Below are 23,601 nucleotides of genomic sequence, written 5' to 3' on the forward strand. Positions count from 1 at the left end.
CTTGAACTTACAAATATTTTCCATATATGATACCATATCATTGCAGTTGGTGTTCCAAGTAGTAGATACGTTATAGTTTAGTCCCAGGTAAGCTCTGACTGAGAAGACTTATGGTCAAAGGTATTCTAACTATAACCATCACTCTATTTTTTTCAATATGTAGGGAGCCCAGGACTACATCATTCAATGAACTCTTTTTTTAAAATAAAAGGATTGATTTAAGGGAGATTTGGCTGCTATTTCTAGCAACTCAAGCAATCATGTAAAGACATCTTCTTTGGCTTCAGCAGAAATGTAATACAGAAAAGTGTGCCCAGTAATTTAGATTTCTAACCTTGCTTACAGATTTGCTGGATGCTTTTTCCAATCTTTCATTACCAAGTAAAGGCCTGGACTGCTTCAAGATCATAAATACAAGCTGTAAATCAACCTGATTAGGGATCTCCAAGGTGTTAATATCACTAATGGATTCCTCATAACCAATGTTCTCAATCCCCAGCCACTGAGCACTTGACAGGTTATCAACACTTTAGGTTCAGAGTTTTAAACCATTTTCTCCGGCTAAATGTGACTTCTAAATCTTGTTAGGACAAATCTCTCTCCAAATATTGTTGTTTGCTGCCTTGATCCTTTGCATCATTTTAGTCTTGTCTACAGAACTACTGAGTGCGGCCAAGTGCATATGTCCTTTGTTTCTATCTGACAACATTGAACAACAAAACCCAGAATACTGCATTACAATCTTTTCAGATAGGAAAAGCACTGGGTAACACTTTCTGACAGTCTTTCAGGAAATCAAAGACCCTAATTCAAAATCTTCCTCTTACTTGACTGATTTATAGCTGGAATTCTAAGACTCCAGGATTGATTTCACAAAACAATTCTCAAGATTTACACAATCAACCGTTGAGCCAGTTGGTAGACTTTTCAAAAATTGACCTGGTTTTTGTAGAACTTGTGCAAGACAGTGGAATCATTAAAAAGTTTCTGCTTAAATAATCTATTCTTCCTCTGCATATAATTCTGTCCAGGAATTTTGGGAAAGTAGGGCGACACCAGAAGCCAGTAATCATTTGTTTGTTCCCTATTATCGTTCTTATGAATTGGTGTTGTTATTGTTTCTTTCAATATTTCTGGTAGCTGTCCAGTGGTTAAGTAGTTCTAATAGAATATTTTCAAAGGATTCGCAGGACTTGTGGAACTGGAGGGTCAGTTGGATTCCGAATGGAGTCTACATTAAGGTAGCTTATTAACGCAGTTCTGTCCGGTGGTTTTAAGCTTATATCTGCTAAGTTGCTGTGAGAATGGTAGAATATATCAGGCTGTTCAATTTGCTGCTCTTTTATTGACTGGGAAAAGACACTGTTGTATTAGTTCTATGAGCCAGATGATGAAGAACTGTCCATATGCATGCCACCTTCACATTGAAGTGGACTGATTTTCAATCAAGACTGGAGACACCCAAGCATATAGGAAGAAAATCTCTAGATTTGATGTCATTCACTTAAGAGTTCTTTCCTTGATCTTCACTGGATGGTCACCAATACAGCTTCAAAGATTTTAATTTTAATCTTATTTTCAAATTTTGTTTATATCAGAACTGGGACATTGTGGTATTTTGTAACATCTGAAGGCTTCCTTACACAGTTTTGTCCATCACTGAGAACAATATTCCTTTTTGTTTTTCTATTAGGATACCAGTTCTCAGTATTTCTCTGTGCAAATATTGTTTGGTTCTCTTGACTGGGTTATTTAAAAATAAATTAACCTGTTTTACATGTGTGAATCTCTTCTTCTTCTCATTTTGGTGGAGGTCAACTTCCAAGAGTGGAAAATTGTGTCATTTGTGATTAGAATGCCATTTTTAGTATTGAGAGCCAAAGAGTTTTATGGCCAGAAGAAAATGAGCTTATTTTAGTATGTATCATCTCTAGCTTGTTGGTGTGTGTATATATATATATATACCTGCACAGAAACACATATGTACATTTGTATATGTTTGCAATATGTGTGTGTGTGTGTCTATATATATACACACACAGAGAAAAATATAAAGAGCGACTGATAATAAAAAAAAAAAAGGTATGATGAGGGAGAGAGTGAAAGAAAGAGAAAAAGAAAAACAGTGATAGCTTCTACTACAGATGGTTGGCTAGGTTACAGTACAATATAGAAAGTAACAAGTCAAAAACTTCAGCTCACCTATCGGTTTGCTCACTAGTCCTACTAAGTCCAGGGTAGTAGTAGTCTGCACGGTCTTCCTGATCATATTTGTCATCATCCCTACAAGCAAGCAAAGGATGGATGCATGCTAACAGTCTCCAGAAGGTTTAGGAAGTTAGAGCAGCATACCAGTCGACATAGTGACGTACGAGTATTTTGTGTTTGTGGGTGTTTTAGGGCAGGTCAACTCTTAAAGGTTTTTAAAAAAGATGAAGATTAAATGAAAGAAATGGGGATGTGGAGAGAGAGAGAGAGAGAGAGAGAGAGAGAGAGAGAGAGAGAGGGGGAGAGAAAGAGAGAGATAAGGATACAGGAAAACTTGAGAGAGGAAGAGGGAGACTTTAGTCATTGCAACGAGCATCTAAAGGTAGCAGTGCAAAGTTAGAGTCAGTGGAAGTGTTAGAAACATTCAGTATCACTGCAAAGGGAATCGTGTTCTTTGAACTCTTTAAAACACACACACACACAACACAAAACACTGCACAATTTCTTCAATACCTATTGGTAATTTCCTTAATGAAACAAGATCTAATCACTGAGAGGCAGAAAACTTTGTGTCACATTGGACAACATATAAAACCAAGAACCAACTTGGACATTTTCTATATTGGCAGGTTCACTGCTAGACTGTAGACCATGTTACAATCTACATATTCCATTGAATCTATGTGGTACCCCAAATTTAAAGGCCTCTAGTCAAATTATTTTCACATAGCTAGTGCAACAATGCCAAGTTAAAATATAGACCAATGATCAAGCTCTTCAAGTTGAAACATTCCCAGAATTGTCCACAAAGTTTTTTTGTCTTTTTAATTGTTTGCAATGGGAGCAGTATTAATACCAAAAGGTGATCTTTACATCCAACTCAACATGAAATGCTGTGTTGTTAGCCTTGAGGGATCCTCTCATAGAGGAACTTGGTGCATAAGAGCACAAACACAGATTGTCACAAAGGAGAATCGTCTGTCAAGGGGCAGTGGAATTCCCATATCCTGCAATTTCATTCTACAGGAAATCAGCAGTGGGAAGCATCCAGTCAAATCTCAAAGACATGATCTATGTGTGTGTTTTTACATAGCAGGCACCCGTATGATAGGATCTCTCAAGGCTAAACAAGACATCCATGTAAAGGTTTTATTGTTGAAAAACAAACTTCTATAACAGGGTTTTAATTTACTTTTGGTTCTAGTGTGTGACGTTCAAAATTAGAGATATGCTCATAAACTAATATAAAATAAGTAATAATTCTGAACTTGATGGGAGAAAATGTCTCCTGAGTAAAAAGAAACAATGTTTACAATCATTCTGCCAGATTTACTGCTTATGAATCATTCCAAGAGAACCATTGCAAAGATGATGAACAATGGTTTTGGTTTGAATGTTTGTTTTACTATTGTGCAGGTTGTTTATTTTATTAAATGTAATGAATACATAGTCTGTTGTATAGTGAATGTTGTGTAATTCACAATGATTTCATCAGATGAAGCTGTAGGCAAACTTGGCACAAACCTTGATTAATTTCAGAGGTTGAGTATTGACAAATGCCAAAGTCTCATTGCTATACTGGAATTTCATGCTACAGGTGTAGACAATCTGTTTGTTTAGTTATGTCAGACACACACACACATACACCACAGAACCTCTCCAGAACTAGGCATCAATAGCTAAGTATTGTCCAAGCTTAATAAGATTATCTATGAAGAAAACCAAACAATACCAGTGAAAGTAATCTCCACAAACAAAAAACAAAAACATCTTTGAATTCCCAAATAATTTCCTCTTTACTGGAGTGAAAGATACAACTGAGAGTAGCCAGACTGAGAGAAAATAATTCACAAACAAGCCTAACAAATATGTCTTGCCATCATCAACGACTGAATGAATATCAGTATGGTGTTGATACCTATTCAACGTAGCAGTGTCAAAAGTGTTCAAAACATAAACACTGCCCAGAAATCAGTAGTAAACAGCAAGAGTGAAACATTAATGTAGTGTCTCCATTAAGCCAACACCTGCTCGTTACTACTACTGACAATATATACACTTACAAAAATATATATACACATGCATATATATAGTGTGTATGTGTGTGTGTGCAAGGGTCAATAAACTTTCATAGCATTTAGATTACTCAGTCAAATAAAATGCTTATTTGTTTCTATCGTTTTGAATTCATCCTGCGTTATCTTGTAGCTTAGCGATATTGATGTGATTGTATATTTTTAGAATGACATTGTAGGGTAGGTGTGAGAGGCTGGATCAAGCTGGTGTAAACATACAACAGGCAGAATATTTTGGCCAGACATGGATGGTTTAAATACAAAAGGGCCAAGTTGTGTGGCAAGTATATAAATGGCCCCGAATGTTGTTAATCTTAACCAAACTAACACTTACAGTTAAAATATTTCAGTGAAATTGAGATTTTTATCAGTAAATTACAATTGATATTTTACCCCGTGAAAGAAGCTGTGATTATCATGTACTCAGGGTAGAAGAGAATGCTTTTTATGTCTGAATGCACCAGGTTAGGATAGGTGGAAGCCACATTAAATCTAGAAAACACTTAAAGGATAAGATCACTCTAGAACTGTTTAACTGTATACTGAACAGTAAAGGGTCTATAGAGAATTAGTAATATATTCCTTGGTGCTGGTATTCAGCAAGACTAGTGTAAGAAGATTTGGAAAGCTAGGATTCCCTGAAAGAGTATTTGCTTGAGATTTAGGTGCAATATATTCTAAGAAAAAAAATGCATTTCTGGTTTGTATTGATTCTCTAAGATTTTAGAGAAAAAGTTTGTATTTTTAAACCCCACTCAACAATAAATTTGAATGGTTTTTTTTTTCCAATACCAGTGAAATCTGTATTGTATTATTGTGAGGGGATTACAGCTGTGGTTCTTGCAATAGTATAAGGATTTTATGAATAATGTTACAACAGTGAATAGGTTTAACACATTGTATTTTATAACAAGATGATAGATGAGTGTTATGGGAAGGACTATTCAATGTACTACAAATATAAAGTTGCAATTGAAGACAACTAAGGCAATGAGAATGTTTTGATTGTGGATATGTCTTAGCATTTAAAATACTTGAACATTTATTGGTAACCACGTGCTGCATTTAGTAGGGCAACACAGGAAGCTTTCTTACTGCTTCTCAGGTTAATCAAAAAGTCTCCATTTTTTTTATTGATAAGTAGACTTATTACTGAGCCCTTTCTGGGCAAAATTGTCACAAGTAATGAAAAGAGGGCCCTCTATAATTATATGCGATGAAAACAGTAGTTAGCAGCCAATGAAAAAGGAGAATCAATTCCTAAGTCAGGACTCCACCTGAAGAAAGTTATGTTGTGTGTGTGTGTGTCTCTAGTGGGATATGAAGAACATTGTCTCTCATGAAGAACATCAAATCAAAACAATTAATGGAGAGGAGTCAATTGTTGTCAATTGGAAGCATTGCACTAAAACATTTGCAAGAAAACGGTCCAACAGCGATTGTTTGTGTATTTGCTCTTGCAGAATATTGCAAGGAGCACACATCTTGCCAAAGTCATTCAAGAAAAGATTACGCTATTAAATATGGAGGTTTGGCTTCATCCACCTTACTCTTTCTTCTAACCCTTTCCCCAACCGACTTATTATCCTTTCAGTTTATTGTAATTAAGAGGGAAAACAACTGTAATATTATTTATTAATTGGGAAGAGGTTAAAGAAGATGTTGAGTGTTTCTTTGCTTGGAAACCTGAAGAATTTTACACCCAATTGATTGACAGTTTGCCAGATGGATAGGACTGTATTACCAATAACGAGAGGAAATATTATCTTGATTAAATATAATCAATTAAGGAAAAATAAGCATTTGTTTCTTTCTCATCTTGAAATGTGACAAGACATTCTTTCCAACCCTAATATGTGCACATGAACACATACATGTATGAGTGTATGCATGGATATGAATGCTTCTATCTACATAAAGATAAATCTAAAAATAACCAAATATTAAATTGAAGAATCACTAAATGCTATTGTACTTTGTAGGAGAAGAACATATTTTGTAGAAGCTGAATCTTTGGTCACTATCAACCTTTTTCTTGTAATATATATATATATATATATATATATATATAAGTAGATAAATGAATTATCTTATTACGGATAATTTGAAAGATAACCGATACCTGGGTAGCAAACTCACAACAGAAAGAACACGATTGAAGTTACGACCATAGGGCATATACTCCGTGCCTTAGTGCGGAAATTTGAAGTTTAATTTAATATAATAAGTATAGGAAAGAATGGAGCTGAGCGAAGATTTAACAAAATTCCTTTATTTTATTTTCGACATATGTTTCGAAGTCTGCAAAATTCCTAATTCCGAATGAATAAGGAGTCCATTATGCAGCTTTCTCTTCAGGAAAATCCAGGAACTTCTTTCGCCAACAAAATGCACAACAAGTTTTTAGATGACAGCTCACGAGGAGCCCATAGCGATAATGATAAATAATGTCTATTTATAGGGGGTGACGTCAGATTGGCTGAATGTAGGAGAAACTGGCAGTTAATAGAGTTCAAGGGTTCAATCGAGTTTGGAGAAGGAAGGTAAAAGAATATTAAGGTGAGGGAATGCATTCTGTTTGACTGGTGTTTATATTTGATTTATTTTATGAATGAGTGCTCGTATGTATGAGTGTGTATAATTGCCTTAACGTGTGTGTGTGTGTGTGTGTGTGTGTCTGTGAATGCGTGATTGTGTGTGTAGAAGGCTGACAGAAAATTAACAGTCAGGAGGTGAAAGGACTGTGTCTGTGTGTTCGAATGTGTCAACTTAAGAGGGAGTGGGCAGAGAGGGCCCACAATAGTAGTGACAAGAGACGAGGGGACTACTGGAATTGGTGGCAGCTCTTAGCAATTATGAGAAAATCTTATAAACTAAAGGGCTGAGATATCACAAATTAATTTTGTAGGAAATCCAGGGGTTATCTATATTAGACTTCATTGGTATGAGTGAAAGGTATGCTTTTTCCAGTGTAAGCATCTGAAAGATCTCTCGACAATCGAGTTTATTACTTGGCCTCGGGCTAACAGAATATGAAAGAGTTCGGAATTACAGAGGGCACTGATTTTTCTGCCCTTATCAAACGGTAAGGACACCGACAATATTGACCATTCCAGCGTAAAAGTTGTATTTGCGTTCTTCAAATGCCAGACTAATTTGCTTAGCCCCGTGGTGTGCTGTTTACTCTTATCTCTGAACGTGGAAAAATGATTGGAGACCCTTGTGGCTAATTTAGAGGAGGTTGCGCCAATATAGAGGTAGACATCGGATCCAGTAGAAATTTTGCACTGGTAAGTGGTGTTTCTAATTTTAGAGTTATTTGATAAGAACCTTAATCTATTGGGATTAGTTTCCAATACTAATACAGCATTTTTATTTCTATGATGGGTGTAAAAATTACTGCTGGATTTGGGCACGATACTATTCATCCTATTTTCATTACTATTTAAGGCAATATCACCTGCACATTCCCTGTTTCTGGGAATGCTGTGATTGTTATTGTCCGTAAAACTACTGTTGTTAAGAACGCTGCTACTATTATTGTTGAGACTCCCCCCGTTAATGTCCTGGCCAGTGCTCTTATCCTTATTACTATTGTTAACGCCAATGCTGCTATGAAGGCTGCTAATATCTGTGCTATTTCTATTATTATTATTATTATTACTATATGTTACGTTGGAATTTGACAGGGCGGTGTCTCTGCTCATGGGTGATGAGACCTTATTTAGCAGCTTATTGTTATGGGAGGCAATTATCTGTGAGAGATTTTTAGTATTTGAGAAATCAATCCTTACTTTGTGCGAATTTATAGTGGAGTAATATCTCGAATTTCTGGGGAAATTCCTGGCAATGGCTTGGCGAAACTGTAAAGGGAGATTAGATCCGATTTGTTTCCCAAAAGGAGTCACAATTAAGGCATTAAGGAATCACATTAAATTCCGGAAGTTGCCCCTTAGGAATGAACACCTTAGATACCTCTGCATTTAAGTATTAATATGTGTATGTTTTTCTACATTGTAATTATCACAATATTAAGTTAAAAAACTGTAACATTGAATGTGGAACATATATATGTTTATTGATCTATATTATTTATATCATTATGTACATGTATATTTATATGTATAGGAGTATGAGTATATGCACTCAAACGTATATGTATATGTTTTATTATGGGTATGTACCCACACCTATATAAGTGTGTATGTAATCTGATTTGTATCACATAATCTCCGAAGAGGCCTTAGGATATTTTTGTAAATGTCTCATTTATAACTACATATTTACCTACCATAAATGGCTAATATAAGTAAAATGAGACATACTTATCTGCATGGCCGAAACAGCTGTAAGATGTAGTCTATATTTATATTTACTTATATTTATATTCTCTTATACATATTGTACTTATTGTATAACATTACTCCTTTATGTACACTGTTTTGTTCTACATTATTATGTTTGACCTTACAGTTTCTTATGTGGTGGTTTAATAAAGTATGAGATTGGGTATTATCTGGTAATTGATAATTGATTTGGATGTATTTCTCCATTTTCTTATTTTGTATATATATATATATATATATATATATAATAGGGTAAGAAGGCTAAAGACCCCCTCTGATCATGAATGACCACAGGACTGCACTTAGAAAGTTACTCTCCGAAGCACAAATCTGGGTGTGGCTGTTTATGGAAGACCAGCAGTCACCTATGCATACCAGCCCCCACCTCCCTCTCTGTGCTATCAATGTCATCCTAAGGAAAGGTAAAGGCTGACACAGCTTGGCACCAATGAACATCGCATCTCATTTCTGCAGCTGAATGAACTGAAGCAACAGGAAATAAAGTGTCTTGCTCAAGAACACACAATACAGTCTGGTCCGGGAAATGAAACTCACTACCTCATGACTGTGAGTCTGACACTCTAACCACAGCATCATGCACACACACACACACACAAACATATGAATGTATGTATGTACAAGCATCTAAAAACACTAACAGAACACTGAGGATTTCAAAAGTTGGAAAAATGTGAACATAAACTACACTGCAATCCCAGCATCATCAACAATATTGACTACAGAGGGCTGTAATGAATTTTAGATAAAATAGAAGATCCCCCCACAAAAAAAAGTGATTAATTCATCGTTATCTCCTTTATAAAAACCTCAATTAAAGATATTTCTACCAAAAGCCTCCCTGAAACCATTATTTAAAATTTATCTGCAACAACATACCAGCTCAAACTGATGTCACTCAAATCTCATCAAAGAAACAAATGTTAAAAACTAAGCTAATTTGCAAATACTATTTCAAAACGAATTGAACTGTTGGTCCAGTTTTACAAAGACACACCCTTCATCACACAGCACAGTAGGAATATGCTACAATAGTTATGATTCAGACAAAAAAATTTCAAATATTTTCTTCATAAATTGAAAAACAGCAAAAAGACCTTCATTTAACTGGGGAATGATTGGTGTAAAATATAGGCCAAATTAATTAATCTAAAAATAACCAACAAATTTATTACACACAGGTACACACACACACACAATATTAGAGATAATCACAGTAAATCTCATCCATCCAAAGAACAGGCAGAAAAGATTCACCAGAAACAAGTCTTTTTGTACACATTATTCCTTTTCTATTATCACACAGTATTAAATCCATTCATACTTTGAGTCTACTTTCCAAACAGAGAGAGAAACTTCTTTCCTGTCAAAATAGAGCAGCTCCCAATTATTTCTACTGTTGGAGACCTTAATCACTTTGCTTAACTAGGACAATATAAGGTTGGCTGGATCTGTTGAAGCACTACTACACAAAATAATTGTCCTTTTAAACATATCTGTTGTTTTCGGTGCAGCTTATTAATAAATCAACCTTCAACATGGCAAGATCTAGAATCAAAATCGTTTCAGATGTAATCACCTCCTCACTTTTCAAACAGTAAACTATATACATTATTTACATTTGACGGATATTTGCCCATCTTGTTTGCTGTTAACACAACATTTCTTAAATATAGAACGTTTCCTAAACATAGAACTGTAGTAAACTCTATTTCTCAATGAATTCTTCTTTGAAGATGACAAGGTGTGATTTGTAGAAGATTTGCTATTCTGAGCAAGTAATGCAACCATATAGAGGTTCGTCCAATTAGCTTTATAATGAGAAACTACTTTTCTAAAAAAAATGCATCTATTACTGCTTGAAGTCATGTCTGTCTCATTGACAAAACTTTTCCTCTAGACTGCATGAAACTATTGAATGTATCAAAAGTAGAAATAGGGCAAAGCAGCACAGTTGAACAGATTAGAAACGAGGGACATTTATGGAAGCCTCTACTGCTCTTTACAACTGAAATGACAAAGACAAGTCTCTCTTAATAGAACTCTAATCAATAGCAGGTCAACATGTTGTACTGTAGAATCATTAATGCCATTTCCCCAGAACTAAAGTTAATTGTCCAAATATCTCATGATAAAACAAAGTCAACATTTTCACAACAGGAAATATATGTTATATGAAAAAGTATTTTCAGTATTTTCAGAACAAGTTGACAATCTTGGGAGGAATTTCTGGTTTGAAAAGGAGTTCTAAATTGTGAAGATTTCTAGAACTCTTTCACAAGTCTATAATCTATCAGCCATTGTTCAAAATGATATTTAAATATTAAACAGAAAAGACAAGGTCAGCTAGCTATTTAGATGTATTTTTACTTGCTTGCATCAGTGGGGTGGTTTAACAGACATTGAAATTTGTATATCTAGTGTATGTGAGAGAGAGAGAGAGAAAAATAATCATTTAAATGCAAAGTTTATGTGATATCCCATTTCTAATTGAAACAACTTAAAACAAGTTAATTTAACACATCAGTCCACTAATTTAGTTTTGTAGCAGTTGTAAGATTAACCTCAAAGCTAAGCAACTGATCTTAAAATATCTAAAATCTTGTTAAAACAGAACAACTGAGAAGTATATTTAAGAGGATTATTAAACTATTGTTGTATTAATTTTTCTATGCAGGAATGAATAATATGCTTTTCACAAATTGGAATATTTTCCATATTTGAGAAAGATATTTTATAAATAGACATTCTCTATACATCTTTCTGCTGGGATAGACATAAGTTTCAAGAGTTCTGTTCTCTGTTTCAGGTCACTAAAAGTCACAATGCTTATCCCTGATGTTATTTTCTCCATCACAAAGTGAAAATAGCATCTATTTACAAGATCCTTCAAGGACAGCAAATTTTGCACTTGAGACCATGAGATCAGCAGCAGCAGCCCAACACCTTAATCTTGCAGACACTGCAGTTTATATTTAGCCAATATTTGTATCTATGTAGGCAGACTAATAACAAACAAAATCAGGTAGTTTAGTAGAATTTTAAAAACATTTTTCCGGTTAGTAAGAAAAAAAAAGAAGTTGATGTGTGACGAGAAGATTTCTTTGTCAGACAAAATCAGGGTGGAATTGTGTGCAGTGAAGAAGCATTTAGAATATTGAAGAGAGGCATGAAGCAGAACAGCTTTGAAGGCTGGCAAAATGTTAAGTTCTTCACAATCCATCAATAAGATAAAAAATGAAGTGGCTTAATGAAAGCAGTTTAGATAGAAGCCAAGATATATATATAGAGAGGGGGGGTTAGATAAAAAAAAGAAGAAAAGAATGAAGATTGGTTTTCTTTCACAGATGATAGTTTTTTAATTGAGCAAGTTGAGTTAAGTGTCTTGTTCAGGAACACATACATAATGCTTGTAACAACAAGATACAAACTCATGACCCACAAGTCTAATATGTTAACCATTCAAGAGTCTGCTTCTAATAATAATAATAATAATAATAATAATAATAATAATGGTCTCAAATTCTGAAACAAGACCAACAAATTTCAAGGGAGAAATTGAAATCACAATCTTGTGATCATGAGTGCAACAACCTAACCAGTTGGCTATGCACCTTCATAAAGATGATGATGATGATAATAATAATAATAATAATAATAATAATAATAATAATAATAATAATAACTGTTTCTAATTTAGGCTCAAGGCCAACAATTTTGAGAGGAAAAAACATTAGACCAGAGACTGCAACAGCTTGTGTTTCAATGGCCCACAACTCTTCAATATGCTCTCACAAAGCCTGTGAGACCTCCATGGGGTGAATTTAGGTGTTTAGAATAAAACTGGATCTCTTCCTGTCAAGAGTTCCGAATGAACCTACCTCAAGGTAAGAAATGCAGATGAGGGCAGTAACATCAGACTCCCTCATTCATAAAAAGGCACATATCAAAGGAGGTTTAGTGAAAGTGTAGTAAAGCCAATGGCAGTGCCCCAGCATGGCCACAGCTTTCATCTCAACTTGAAACTAGTAAAAAACACAGCATAACAGAACACACATATATATATCCAAACTGAATGAATGGAACAGGTAAAATCCAGGTTACATATGTTTCTTACAAGCTGGTATCAAAATGTTCCCAGATTAGTTTTGTAGTGCACCAACAGATGGCAGCACATGGTTGTGTAAGCAGCGAGAGCTAGCAGTGACTTTCATGGTTGTGTTTACTTTGCAAGTTGTGAAATTTATGTTTTTGTGTAGTCTGTGGTTTTGTCATGGACAGGAGGTCGGATCAAGAAGCCGATATGAAATTTTGCATTAAACTGAGGAAATCTGCTAGAGACATTGAGCATGCTTCGGTAAGCTTATGGCAACGAGGCAATGGGTTGTACACAATGTTCTGAGTGGCACAGGTGCTTCAAAAGTGGAAGAATGTCCCTGGAAGACAACAAGCAATCTGGAAGACCTGCCATGAGTGTCAGCCTTGGAATTGTGGAGCAAATTCATCAGTTTGTGCATGAGGATCATTGGAGGACAATCAATGGCATTGCTGATGCTGTTGGTCTATTGTATGGGTCTGTGCAGGCAACCGTAACATCTGAATTGAACATTCAGATGTCTCTGCCAAGTCTGTCCTCTGCTGCTGACCAATGAGCACAAAGAACATCATGTTGAAGTCTGTCAGGATCTCTGTAAGCATCCCACTGATGACCTGTCCTTCACATTGAGAATCAATACTGGTGATGAGAGTCGGATCTACAGGTACAACCCTGAGACGAAGTAGCAGTCATCACAATGGAAGGGCCCTTCATCTTTACAAGCAAAGAAGGCACGGCAGAACCACAGCTCAATCAAAAGTATTTTCATCATTTTTTTTTTTGACATCAGCTGTGTTGTGTATTGAGAATTCTCCCCCAAGGGCCAGACTATCAACTGAGAGTTCTACTGTAACGTTTTCAAGCATTTGAAGGAGGACATCTGACAGGAGCAACTGGATTTGAGGAGAATTGGATTCTTCACAACAACAATGCACACTGACACTGAGTTCTCCCTCAAAACAACATGGTATCACTTCTGCACTCACCCCACCCATTCACCAGATTTAGCACCTGCAGAATTCCATCTCATCCCCAAGATGAAAATGCAGCTCAAAGGTTTTAATACCGTTGTTGAGATCCAGAGAAAATTGCAGAAGGTTCTCAACTTATGGAAAACAACTTCCAGGCTGGATTCTAAAAGTGGCAACAATGCTGGGACCGGTATATTGCTGCGATATACCGGTATATTCCGAAGGAGATGATGTTAAAACTTAAGCAAATTTTTTTTTTTTTATTAAACACAACTAGTCTGGAAACTTTTTGATACCACCTCATAGCTGGTTGATTCTCTGATGTAATAATTATTCAATGAGAGGTACTTGGCAAAGCTATTCATCAGGCCAAGAATATCTTGAGTACATGAAGGTTGCATTGTCATTTGGGAATCCCAAGTTAACTCACTGCAGATCTGAGTTAAACATGAGTGGTGAAGCCATAACAAATGTAATAAAAATTGTTACTGTTCCTGACTACACTGGACCCTTTTTGTTTTCTCTCTTTGCTACAAACTGATGAAGCTTACTAACTTCCTACACTTGGATTCCTGGATTTTACCCTTGTATATATGAGTGGCTGCTGAAAAGTTCCTGGTTTTGGGCAAAAGAAAATACAGGGGATCATTTAATTATGATTTTATTGAACATATTCCCCTCTCAGATTCACATGTCTACTGCAGGGGTCCTTCAGTTTTTCTAAGCCCTGTAAAAGAACTCGGAAGGTTGGGCATCCGTAAAACCAGGAACTTTTCAGTACTCTCCTACACATGTATGTGTGTATATACACACACACACACACATACATGCAGAGAGAGAGAGAGAGAGAGAGAGAGACTATTGCATCCAACTACGGTCACCACACAGTACAAAGTTAATGTTGGAACTCTAAGCAATCTAGTGGAACTATACAAAGAAAAATGTCTCAATGTAATGTCTCTGCTACTGGGGAAGGCTGAAAAAGTTTAGACTCTACTTCCTAGAGTGAAGGCAGGAAAGGTATGCAGAGATATACGTATGGGAAATCTTGGAAGGACTTGTACAAAACTGGCTTTGAAAGTTATATAAACACATCCGTGTTAGGGTTCTATTATAGCAGGTATATATTAAATGAGAGGAAAAACCAAAACCAAGGCAGAACGAGTATCTCAAGTCATTTAGAATATTTTAATTAGGGTAAGTTGAATTTTCAGACTTACAGCCATTTCTGAGGTGACCTAAGTGGTTGGTTAGCATGTCTATGCACTGGGTATTCCATCATCAGAGACAAGGTATGAATATTTTAGACGGGAAAAATTTACAGTTTACAAGGAATAAAATTCACAGTTTATAAGGAATAAAATAGAAGAATAAAGAGTAAAAGTAGTTAGAAGAATAATGTTCACAACTTGTCTTTTTCCAAAGAATATGGATGTAGGTTGGTACTTCCATGAAGGTACAAGTTTTTAGTTAAAATACATCATTCAGAACACAGCCAAAATATTGCCTGGATATTACCTGGGAATGCCCTGTGCATGGACATGCTAACCAACCAGTTGGATTATCCCAGAAACAGTTGTAAGACTTCAAATTCACCTTACTCTAATTAAATTATTGTAAATTACTTGAGATACTTGTTCTGCCTTGGTTTTGATTTTACCTCTAATACTATATAAATATATAAATATATATATATATATATATTGAGAAAAAGGGAGGCAGTCAAAATTTTGGATAATTCTTTATTAGCGCTTTCATTCATTTACTGAACTCATCTGATTTTGTCTTGATGTGTTCGATAAACGAATAACAGTGTTAGTAAAGAATTATCCAAAATTCTAACTGCCTCCCTTTTTCTCAATATACAATACCTGTACACCACTTCAAAAACTCTATACATGTGTTCTACAAGGCACTGTGTTGGGCCCACTTCTTTTCATCATCTAAATCAATGACATTATTGACATCACCATGCACAGTAACAAAAGAATCTTTGCAGATGATTCCAAGATCCAGAAGGTCATCAATGACTGGGCAAGCCCTCCGTCAGATCTAATGGCCAGAGAAGGGCAGAAAAGAATAATATTCTGCTGAACGAGGACAAATTTGAGTTAATCTGCTTTGGAAAAGAGGATACCCTGAAACATCCATACTCTCTTCTTTTAGGTAAAAACTCACATGGCATCCAACAACATCAGAGGCTTAGGAGCAATTGTGGACAACAACATTCTCAGAACTTTCCAGTTGAGAGATATCCACACCATTATCCTTCTCTTCTCCACTTTTGCCTGTGCCCACCTTGAATACTTTTGTCCACTGTGGTCTCCCCACAGGAAACAAAGTATCATGAAAACTGAAGATGACATGACAGGCTCTCAAGATTTATTCCCTCCAATGCATCCATGAATGCTACATCATCTACATGAAATGGAAAATATTCCATCAGCATTGCCCAAATGATGTTGGCATCGCCTTTCAGATACACCCAAGACTTGAGCCCCATGCTATCCACCCACAACATAAATCATATTCATATCATATAACAAAAATATGGCACAATTATTTCACCTCAATTGGCCCCGCTCTCTTTAACATTACACCAAAACTCATTAAAGCAGAAACAGAATCCCATGAAGTTCAAGAAGTTTTTAGACAAATTCCTTAAAAAAATCCCAGATCAACATCCTACACCTGGATATATCTGTGCAAACGATAACTCTCTCCTCGAGTGGGCCATGTTGTCCAATTCCTGATTGAATGACTTTGCCATGCTGGAGCTATTTAGTTAGATATGTCCTGGGCCAATACTGGTCGAATACTATCAGAGTATATATATGTATGTATGTGTGATTGTTACCAGCATCGCCTCACTGGCACCTGTTCCGGTGGCATGTGTAAAAGACTTGAGCGAGGTCGTTGCCTGTACTGCCTGACTGGCCCCTGTGCTGGTGGCACGTAAAAGCACCCACTACACTCACGGAGTGGTTGGCGTTAGGAAGGGCATCCAGCTGTAGAAACTCTGCCAGATCAAGATTGAAGCCTGGTGCGGCCATCTGGTTCACCAGCCTTCAGTCAAACCGTCCAACCCATGCTAGCATGGAAAGCGGACATTAAACGATGATGATGATGATGATGATATATATATATATATATTTTCTTTCACTTGTTTTAGTCATTTGACTGCAGCCATGCTGGAGCACCACCTTTTAGTTGAACAAATTGATCCTTGGACTTATTCTTTGTAAGTTTGGTACTTATCCTATTGGTCTCTTGTGCTGAACTACTAAGTTACAGGGACATAAACACACCAGCATCAGTTGTCAAGCCATGGTGGGTGGACAAACACAGACACAAAGACACACACACACACACACACACATATATGTATGTATATATATATATATACAAACTGACTGGCCTGGTGTAGCCTTCAGGCTACCCAGACCCCAGTTGAACCGTCCAACCCATGCTAGCATGGAAAGCGGACGGTAAACGATGATGATAGCTACACATATACATATATATATATACACATATGCATAAATATATATATATATAGATACACATATGCATAAACATATATATATATACACACATACATAAATATATATATATATATATATATACACACACACACACACATATATACATAAATATATAGAAATATACATATATACATACATACATACATAGATATACACACACACACACACACATATATATATAGGGAGAGTTTACGAAAAAAACAAAGATGAAGACAGGTGGTGTACAAAACAAACAGATGTATTGGTATAATGCTCAGGAATAGAAAAAGTCTTTTACGTTTCGAGCCTACGCTCTTCTACAGAAAGGGACACAGAAAAAACAAGGAGAGAAAAAAATGTGTGTAGTGGCTAGATATAGATATACATACATAAATATATAGATACACATATACATAAATATGTGTGTGTGTGTATATATATATATATATATATATATATATACATACATACATACATACATCTACATATATATATACATACATAACTATACATATATATATATATATATATATATATATATATATATTTCGTTTTGGGATTTGGTTTGCAAGATCTTTTATATGAGTTCGTGTGTTGAAGCATATTCTATTGTGTCTGGGGAGAGTCATTTTCTTTTTGTACCTTATAATGTAACACTCCCACCGGTAAAATTTCCACTTATTTCTTACTTTTTAATTTTTTTTATTTAATAATAAGAAAGTGGAAATTTTACCGGTGGGAGTGTTACATTATAAGGTACAAAAACAAAAATTACTCTCTCCAGACACAACAGAATATACATACATAACTATATATATATATATATATATATATATATATATATATATATATATATGCATGTATATATACACATACATAACTATGCATATATGTATACACACACACACCTGGCTGAAACACACAAAGGAATATATATATATATATGCGAGAGAGAGAGGGGGGAGAGATAGTTAAATATAGTAAAGAAAGAGGAGCAGTAATAATAGGAAGTGATAGAAATGGAGTGGCAGATATTTTTTGTAGTCCAAATGGATGATAAAATATTTCCAGGGATATTCAGTTTTTATTTGCTTTGCTTCTCTTAGTACAAAATGGTGTGGATAACAGTTTTAAAACTGATTAGTTACAATAACTTGAAGGTCTGTAATCGTTTGTGGGTTTAATCCCAATGCCAACTTAATGGCATTTATTCACACTATGTATATATCATCATCATCATCATCGTTTAACGCTAGCATGGAAAGCGGATGTTAAACGATGATGATGATGATGATATATACATAGTGTGAATAAGGGCACAAAAGTTGAGATTAATACAATCAATGTTTACAACTTAGAAAATCTAATATGAAACCTAGATAAATTATATTTATAAAATGAATAACATCAATTATGATGACTGCCAGAATTATCATGTTATCATTCAGATCTGCTGTAAATGAAGAGGAACTCAATTCCCAGTGCATCCTCACCATTTCCTGCTCTAATAAGTTTTACCAACTGCTCATCGCCTAAACTGACCATTCCTCATAAAACAGTAAGTATTATCCCCCAACTGATGTCTAGAATGAAATCCACAATATCCTACCAAGAATGATAGTAATGGAAACTTCTGGAAGCAAATTATATTGCTTCACATTTAAGTGTTACAAACTTGAATGTCACTTTTCTGAAGAAGTCTTATTTTCCTGCCACAGCAAAGACATACGACAGGTTGAGATGATGACCAGAAAATTGATTCATTATTCAATTTTAATATTCTTATTTTGAAGAAAATTTGAGAAAAGAGCAGATTGAATGATGCGACTGCAGAATACCAAAAGCAGAAGTTCTGCTGGGCCAGACATGTTGTAAAGTTCACAGACAACAGGTGTTGAGTGGTATTCAAGTGATCGGAAAGGCCACTTGGGAGGCCCTCATGTCAATGAGAAGTCAATCTAATCAAGATGAGAAAGAAAGGCACAAGCGAGAGGGAATTGGTAGCAGATTGTGACCAATGTTATTCATCTGCTAAAGTGTTTATGTATGTCTTTAATCTCATCATCTCTCCGTAGTACTTCAGCTACATGGAGCCACATCTAATGTGGGAAGTCATATGAGAAAATGTGTAGTAGTTAGAGATATAAATTTGAATTCTGTTCCATGCAATGTTGCATTTTTGGCCCAACTATTTAATTCAACTCATTTGAAAGACACATATGAAATGCTATGAGCTGTTAATCTATGAAATGTGAGCAACACCTCAGACACCAGTGTAATGTTCATATTTCAAAATATCAGGCTTCAAAATAAAATACACCAACATATTTACCCTGAATTGGGGAAACTGAAAGGAAACTTTAAGATTTTTTTAATATATTTGCTTTCCTAGAATTCTCATACATTATAAACCACCCTCAAGGACAAAAAAGTTTCATATTTAGTTTAGTAGAAGTGAAAGAATTACTGTCAAGTTAGAGAACCTGCAGAGTAATGAAAAGAGGCAAAACATGAAGCCGAAGGAGGCATGCAAGAGACTTAGAGAATCAAGAAACAGATTTTGAAGGCAATAAAAGATTTATGCAAGGACACAAAAGATACATACACACATGCAAACACACACACATGCATGCACACACACACACACACACATACCTTTTCAAAAGCAGTCAGGTTTTAGTATTGGGGATGGTTTTAATTGAAGAATCTATCAGGCTTGATTTATAGAAAATGTCAGATTTTAGATTCATAAAAACATGCAAACAGTTCTATCATTCTAATAAAGTAATAAAAATAGTTTTTAAAAATGCATTGTAATACACAGAAATGAAAAGAGAAACGAAAAAATCTGAGGCAGTTTATGAATTAGAGGCTGGGGCGAGGGAGAGGGACGGTGAGCTCATTTAAAGTTTAAAGAAATAAATTCAGAGAAATATGAGATTAAATATGGAGGAAGAAGGGTAAAATTTAAAGTAAAACAAAAAGAAATAAATGAATAAAAGGAAATAAATCACATTTTAAAGAAATAGATTTTTAACAAGAAAAATAAATATTGACACACACACATATTTAGAAACTGGAATAAAAAGTTCAATTTAGAAAAATCAACAGATGCAGCTTAATAAAATTACAAATTCTCTTCTTTTTCACATTCTATCTTATTTGGTATTTCTAAAAAAAAAATTTTAATTTCTGCTGAAGAGGAATTAAGAATAGAATTAAATCCTATAAATGGTGGGAAAAGCTGGATTTAGGGGTGGAAGATCATAATTGTTCTTTGCCACAACATCTAGATAAAAGGGGAGTTGGTGGTAGTAGTAGTAGCAGCAGCATGAAAGCAATCACTAAGATGGACAGAAAGATTAATCAAGGAGGGAAAATAGTCTGGATAAAAAATAATTGAGGAGAGAGAAGTGTAGAATGGTAGGTATGGCTGCGCAAACTAAAAGCAAAGGGACAAAATGAAAATGACCAATAGTTTGGCTCTTGTCAACTAAATTGATTTATTTTATTTCAGAGAGAACCCTCTACTACAAGTGGTGCCATTGCTTAAACTAGAGCAGAAAAATAATTCTAGAAACAATAAAAGCATCTATTGCTACTATTTTGGGGTCAATTTAGTATTAATTATTTGAAGCATAAGTTACAGTTACAATTTTGCATAGTTTTAGGGACTTCGTAAGACTTGATATTCTTTTTGTTTTGGAGTGCCCTACTCACACAATTAGGTGCTCACTTCTCACACTTAGTTCTCCCTAAGTGTAGAAGTAGTGGTGGTGCCTATTTTTCAGCCAAGATAAAGAAAGAAAAACGTCCAGCTTGAAGAACTCAATGAATGGTCAACAGCAGTGTTTGACTATGTCTGAGTATTTATGGCCACTAATTCCACATTAAAAAAACTTTTAATTTGATAGTAGACAAAATGCTATTTTTTTATTTAATCTGAAGTTGTTTTCAAATGGAGTGAAGAGTCTTGGCCAGAGACATAACATGGTCCCAAAAGGGATAAATATTATATTTGCACATCAGAATAACCTGACTGATTTGAAATGAGAATTTAAGTTCTGTATGTATTTGGCACCCTGATCTTCACAAATAAATACCAGGTGAAAGATACTACATTCTAGTTTATAAACCTTTACCTTTACTATAAAGTATGATCAATCCCAGGTAAGAACTAAAAAGTGGACATGATAAAAGATGAAGAGAAGTTTAATTAAACCATGACTTCCACTAATAGCAACTTCTTTTGAAATTTAGAAACAAACCCACATTTCATATTTTGAAAGGTTTATGACTAAGGAGAGAAGACTCCTGATTTGATTGTGCTTACCATGAGAATGTGTTGATTTTTATAAAGTTCTGAAATACCACAAGACCTGCTGAAGTAACTCCAAGTTGTATCTCGAGATTGCTTTGATCCTAGAAATAAAAGGTAGATATAAGAAATATATTTTCAAACAAGAAAAAAAACAACAGGAACTCCAATCAACAGTTATGAATTAGCTTAAATGATTCTGTTGTCTTCTTTTTTGCTTTTTATACTAAATACCAGTTTTTAATACTTCATTAGTAAATTAATTATATTTTAATGGAATCACTGATGGTTACTTCTCAAACCTAGATCATCTTTACATTTTTACTTCTTTCCAGAAATGCATTTTGCTTTGAAAAAAATATTTTCTACTGTAAATTTGAAAAAAGTCAAATACTTTCTTGGCATTTCTCTAACCTTCACTGAAGATTGAGTAAATTTTAGAAATAGTTCTTAAGTCCATAAGTTATCTAATATATCAGCAGAAAAAATATCCTAATTAGGCAAATCGATTTGATTTTCCTAAACATTTTGGATACAGATTAAGAAAAGCCAAAACACTTGTTTTACATTAATCTTTGTACTGTTGGATCCATTCTTATGGTTAGTCATCCAACTTTGAACAATCAGTGGCAGTAATTTCTGGCAAACAAAGTGGAGACAGAGTAATGTACCTTGTACAACAGAAATAGTCAAAAGCAAGATTTCTATGTTTAACCTCTGCTCATGAAAGCTGTACCTTAAAATTGCTACCACAATGTGTCACATACTCAGCCTATATCTTGCTTTGAAGGCTAAAAGTTCAGTCAATATGTGCTTCTGTGTTTTAATATATGTTAACAAAATAACAAGGAATTGCAAATTTGCATTTTGGGAAAACAATTTCCTTTTTAACCTAAATTATTATGAGAATTAATTAAAATTTGGAGGAAGTTATTATTATGCCTTACTTTATTTTGAAAAAAAACTTACATCCTATTTTTATTCTATCATTGAAGCTGACATTGAAATAAAAAGAGTAATTTCAATTAGATGTTAATTGCAGGTAAGTGATTCACTCTTTTTATGAAAGGGGAATTAAAAAAGAGACATAGTCGCTGATGGAAATTATACAGACAACTCTATTAAATAGAGATAAGAAAATAATTTAACAAATTGAATTCTTACCCTGGCATTGTGTAAATCAACTCCATACATCTCCAGGCGTTTTGCTCGTTCTAAGAAACAATACTCAGCCTCAGCTGGAGTTTGACCTCTGGAAAATACAGAAAGGCAGCTTTATATATGAGAAACAACAAAAAACAAAACAAAGGACTTTCTTTTTTACTGTTCATGTTGACATAATTATTTTGTGTTCCTTTAGCAACTCCATGTCTAGCGAATTGAACGATTCAGGATGCGCCACTGAGACAGAGATCCAAATAAGCCATCTCCTCGCCTAACGTCCACCTACATTGCATACTCCAACATATGAAAGTTGAAAACTGGCCATGTTGTGTTTTCTTTACTGCCCAATTCATATTTGTAGATTGTGGTGGTGGCCATAGTATTACCACAGCTATTGATATTGCTGCTATCTCTTGCATGTGTCTATGTTTGTCTGGCTGGAGTAAAAAGTGTCATCCTGTTTCCAAAGTGATTCTCACTACAGTGGTAAGGACTGGTGGTTTGCAGCCTGTCTTCATAACTATTCTCAAATCTGCAGCTAGTCTTTCTATTAGACTATTTTATTGCATTATTTAGGTTGTCTGTGTGCAGCAGATGATGATACAAAGTGCAATATTCTCTGGTTTATTACAGAAATTAAAGGTCTAGGCATAAACACTAGCATCATTCCTGATGAATCTAAGACGATGTTTGTATATTTATGTTGTTTCTTGAAGCCAATGAGTTGAGTAAGTATATTTGAACATTTCTGAAGCATTTTCAGGACATCATCATTTTAACAGCTACTTTTTTCAAAATTTGCATGGGACAGAGCTTCTACAACCAGATGCCCTTCTTGTGGCCAGCTCCCACTGGCTACCAGGTAAGGTAATAATCTCCCA

General features: G+C 34.9%; 1 protein-coding gene across 9 annotated transcripts in view; it reads right to left on the reverse strand.

The window, feature by feature from the left end:
* LOC115215691 (tyrosine-protein phosphatase non-receptor type 4) overlaps nt 1-23,601 on the reverse strand; it is a 603,270-nt gene that overhangs the window by 242,191 nt on the left and 337,478 nt on the right. For 7 of the 9 annotated variants that reach the window (XR_005000546.1, XM_029784972.2, XM_036505711.1 and 4 more), the window contains 3 exons: nt 22,721-22,808; nt 21,572-21,660; nt 2,203-2,283 (listed from right to left, as the gene is read on the reverse strand). Coding sequence is in view for 8 of the 9 variants with exons in the window: in XM_029784972.2 (XP_029640832.1) it covers nt 2,203-2,283; nt 21,572-21,660; nt 22,721-22,808 (258 nt within the window). In the remaining variant the exon portion in view is untranslated. The remainder of the gene's footprint in view (nt 1-2,202; nt 2,284-21,571; nt 21,661-22,720; nt 22,809-23,601) is intronic. The other 2 variants (XM_036505713.1, XM_036505712.1) reach the window with 1 other exon arrangement.

This window comes from Octopus sinensis, linkage group LG9 (assembly GCF_006345805.1).
Source record: "Octopus sinensis linkage group LG9, ASM634580v1, whole genome shotgun sequence".
Taxonomy (NCBI): Eukaryota; Metazoa; Mollusca; class Cephalopoda; order Octopoda; family Octopodidae; genus Octopus; species Octopus sinensis.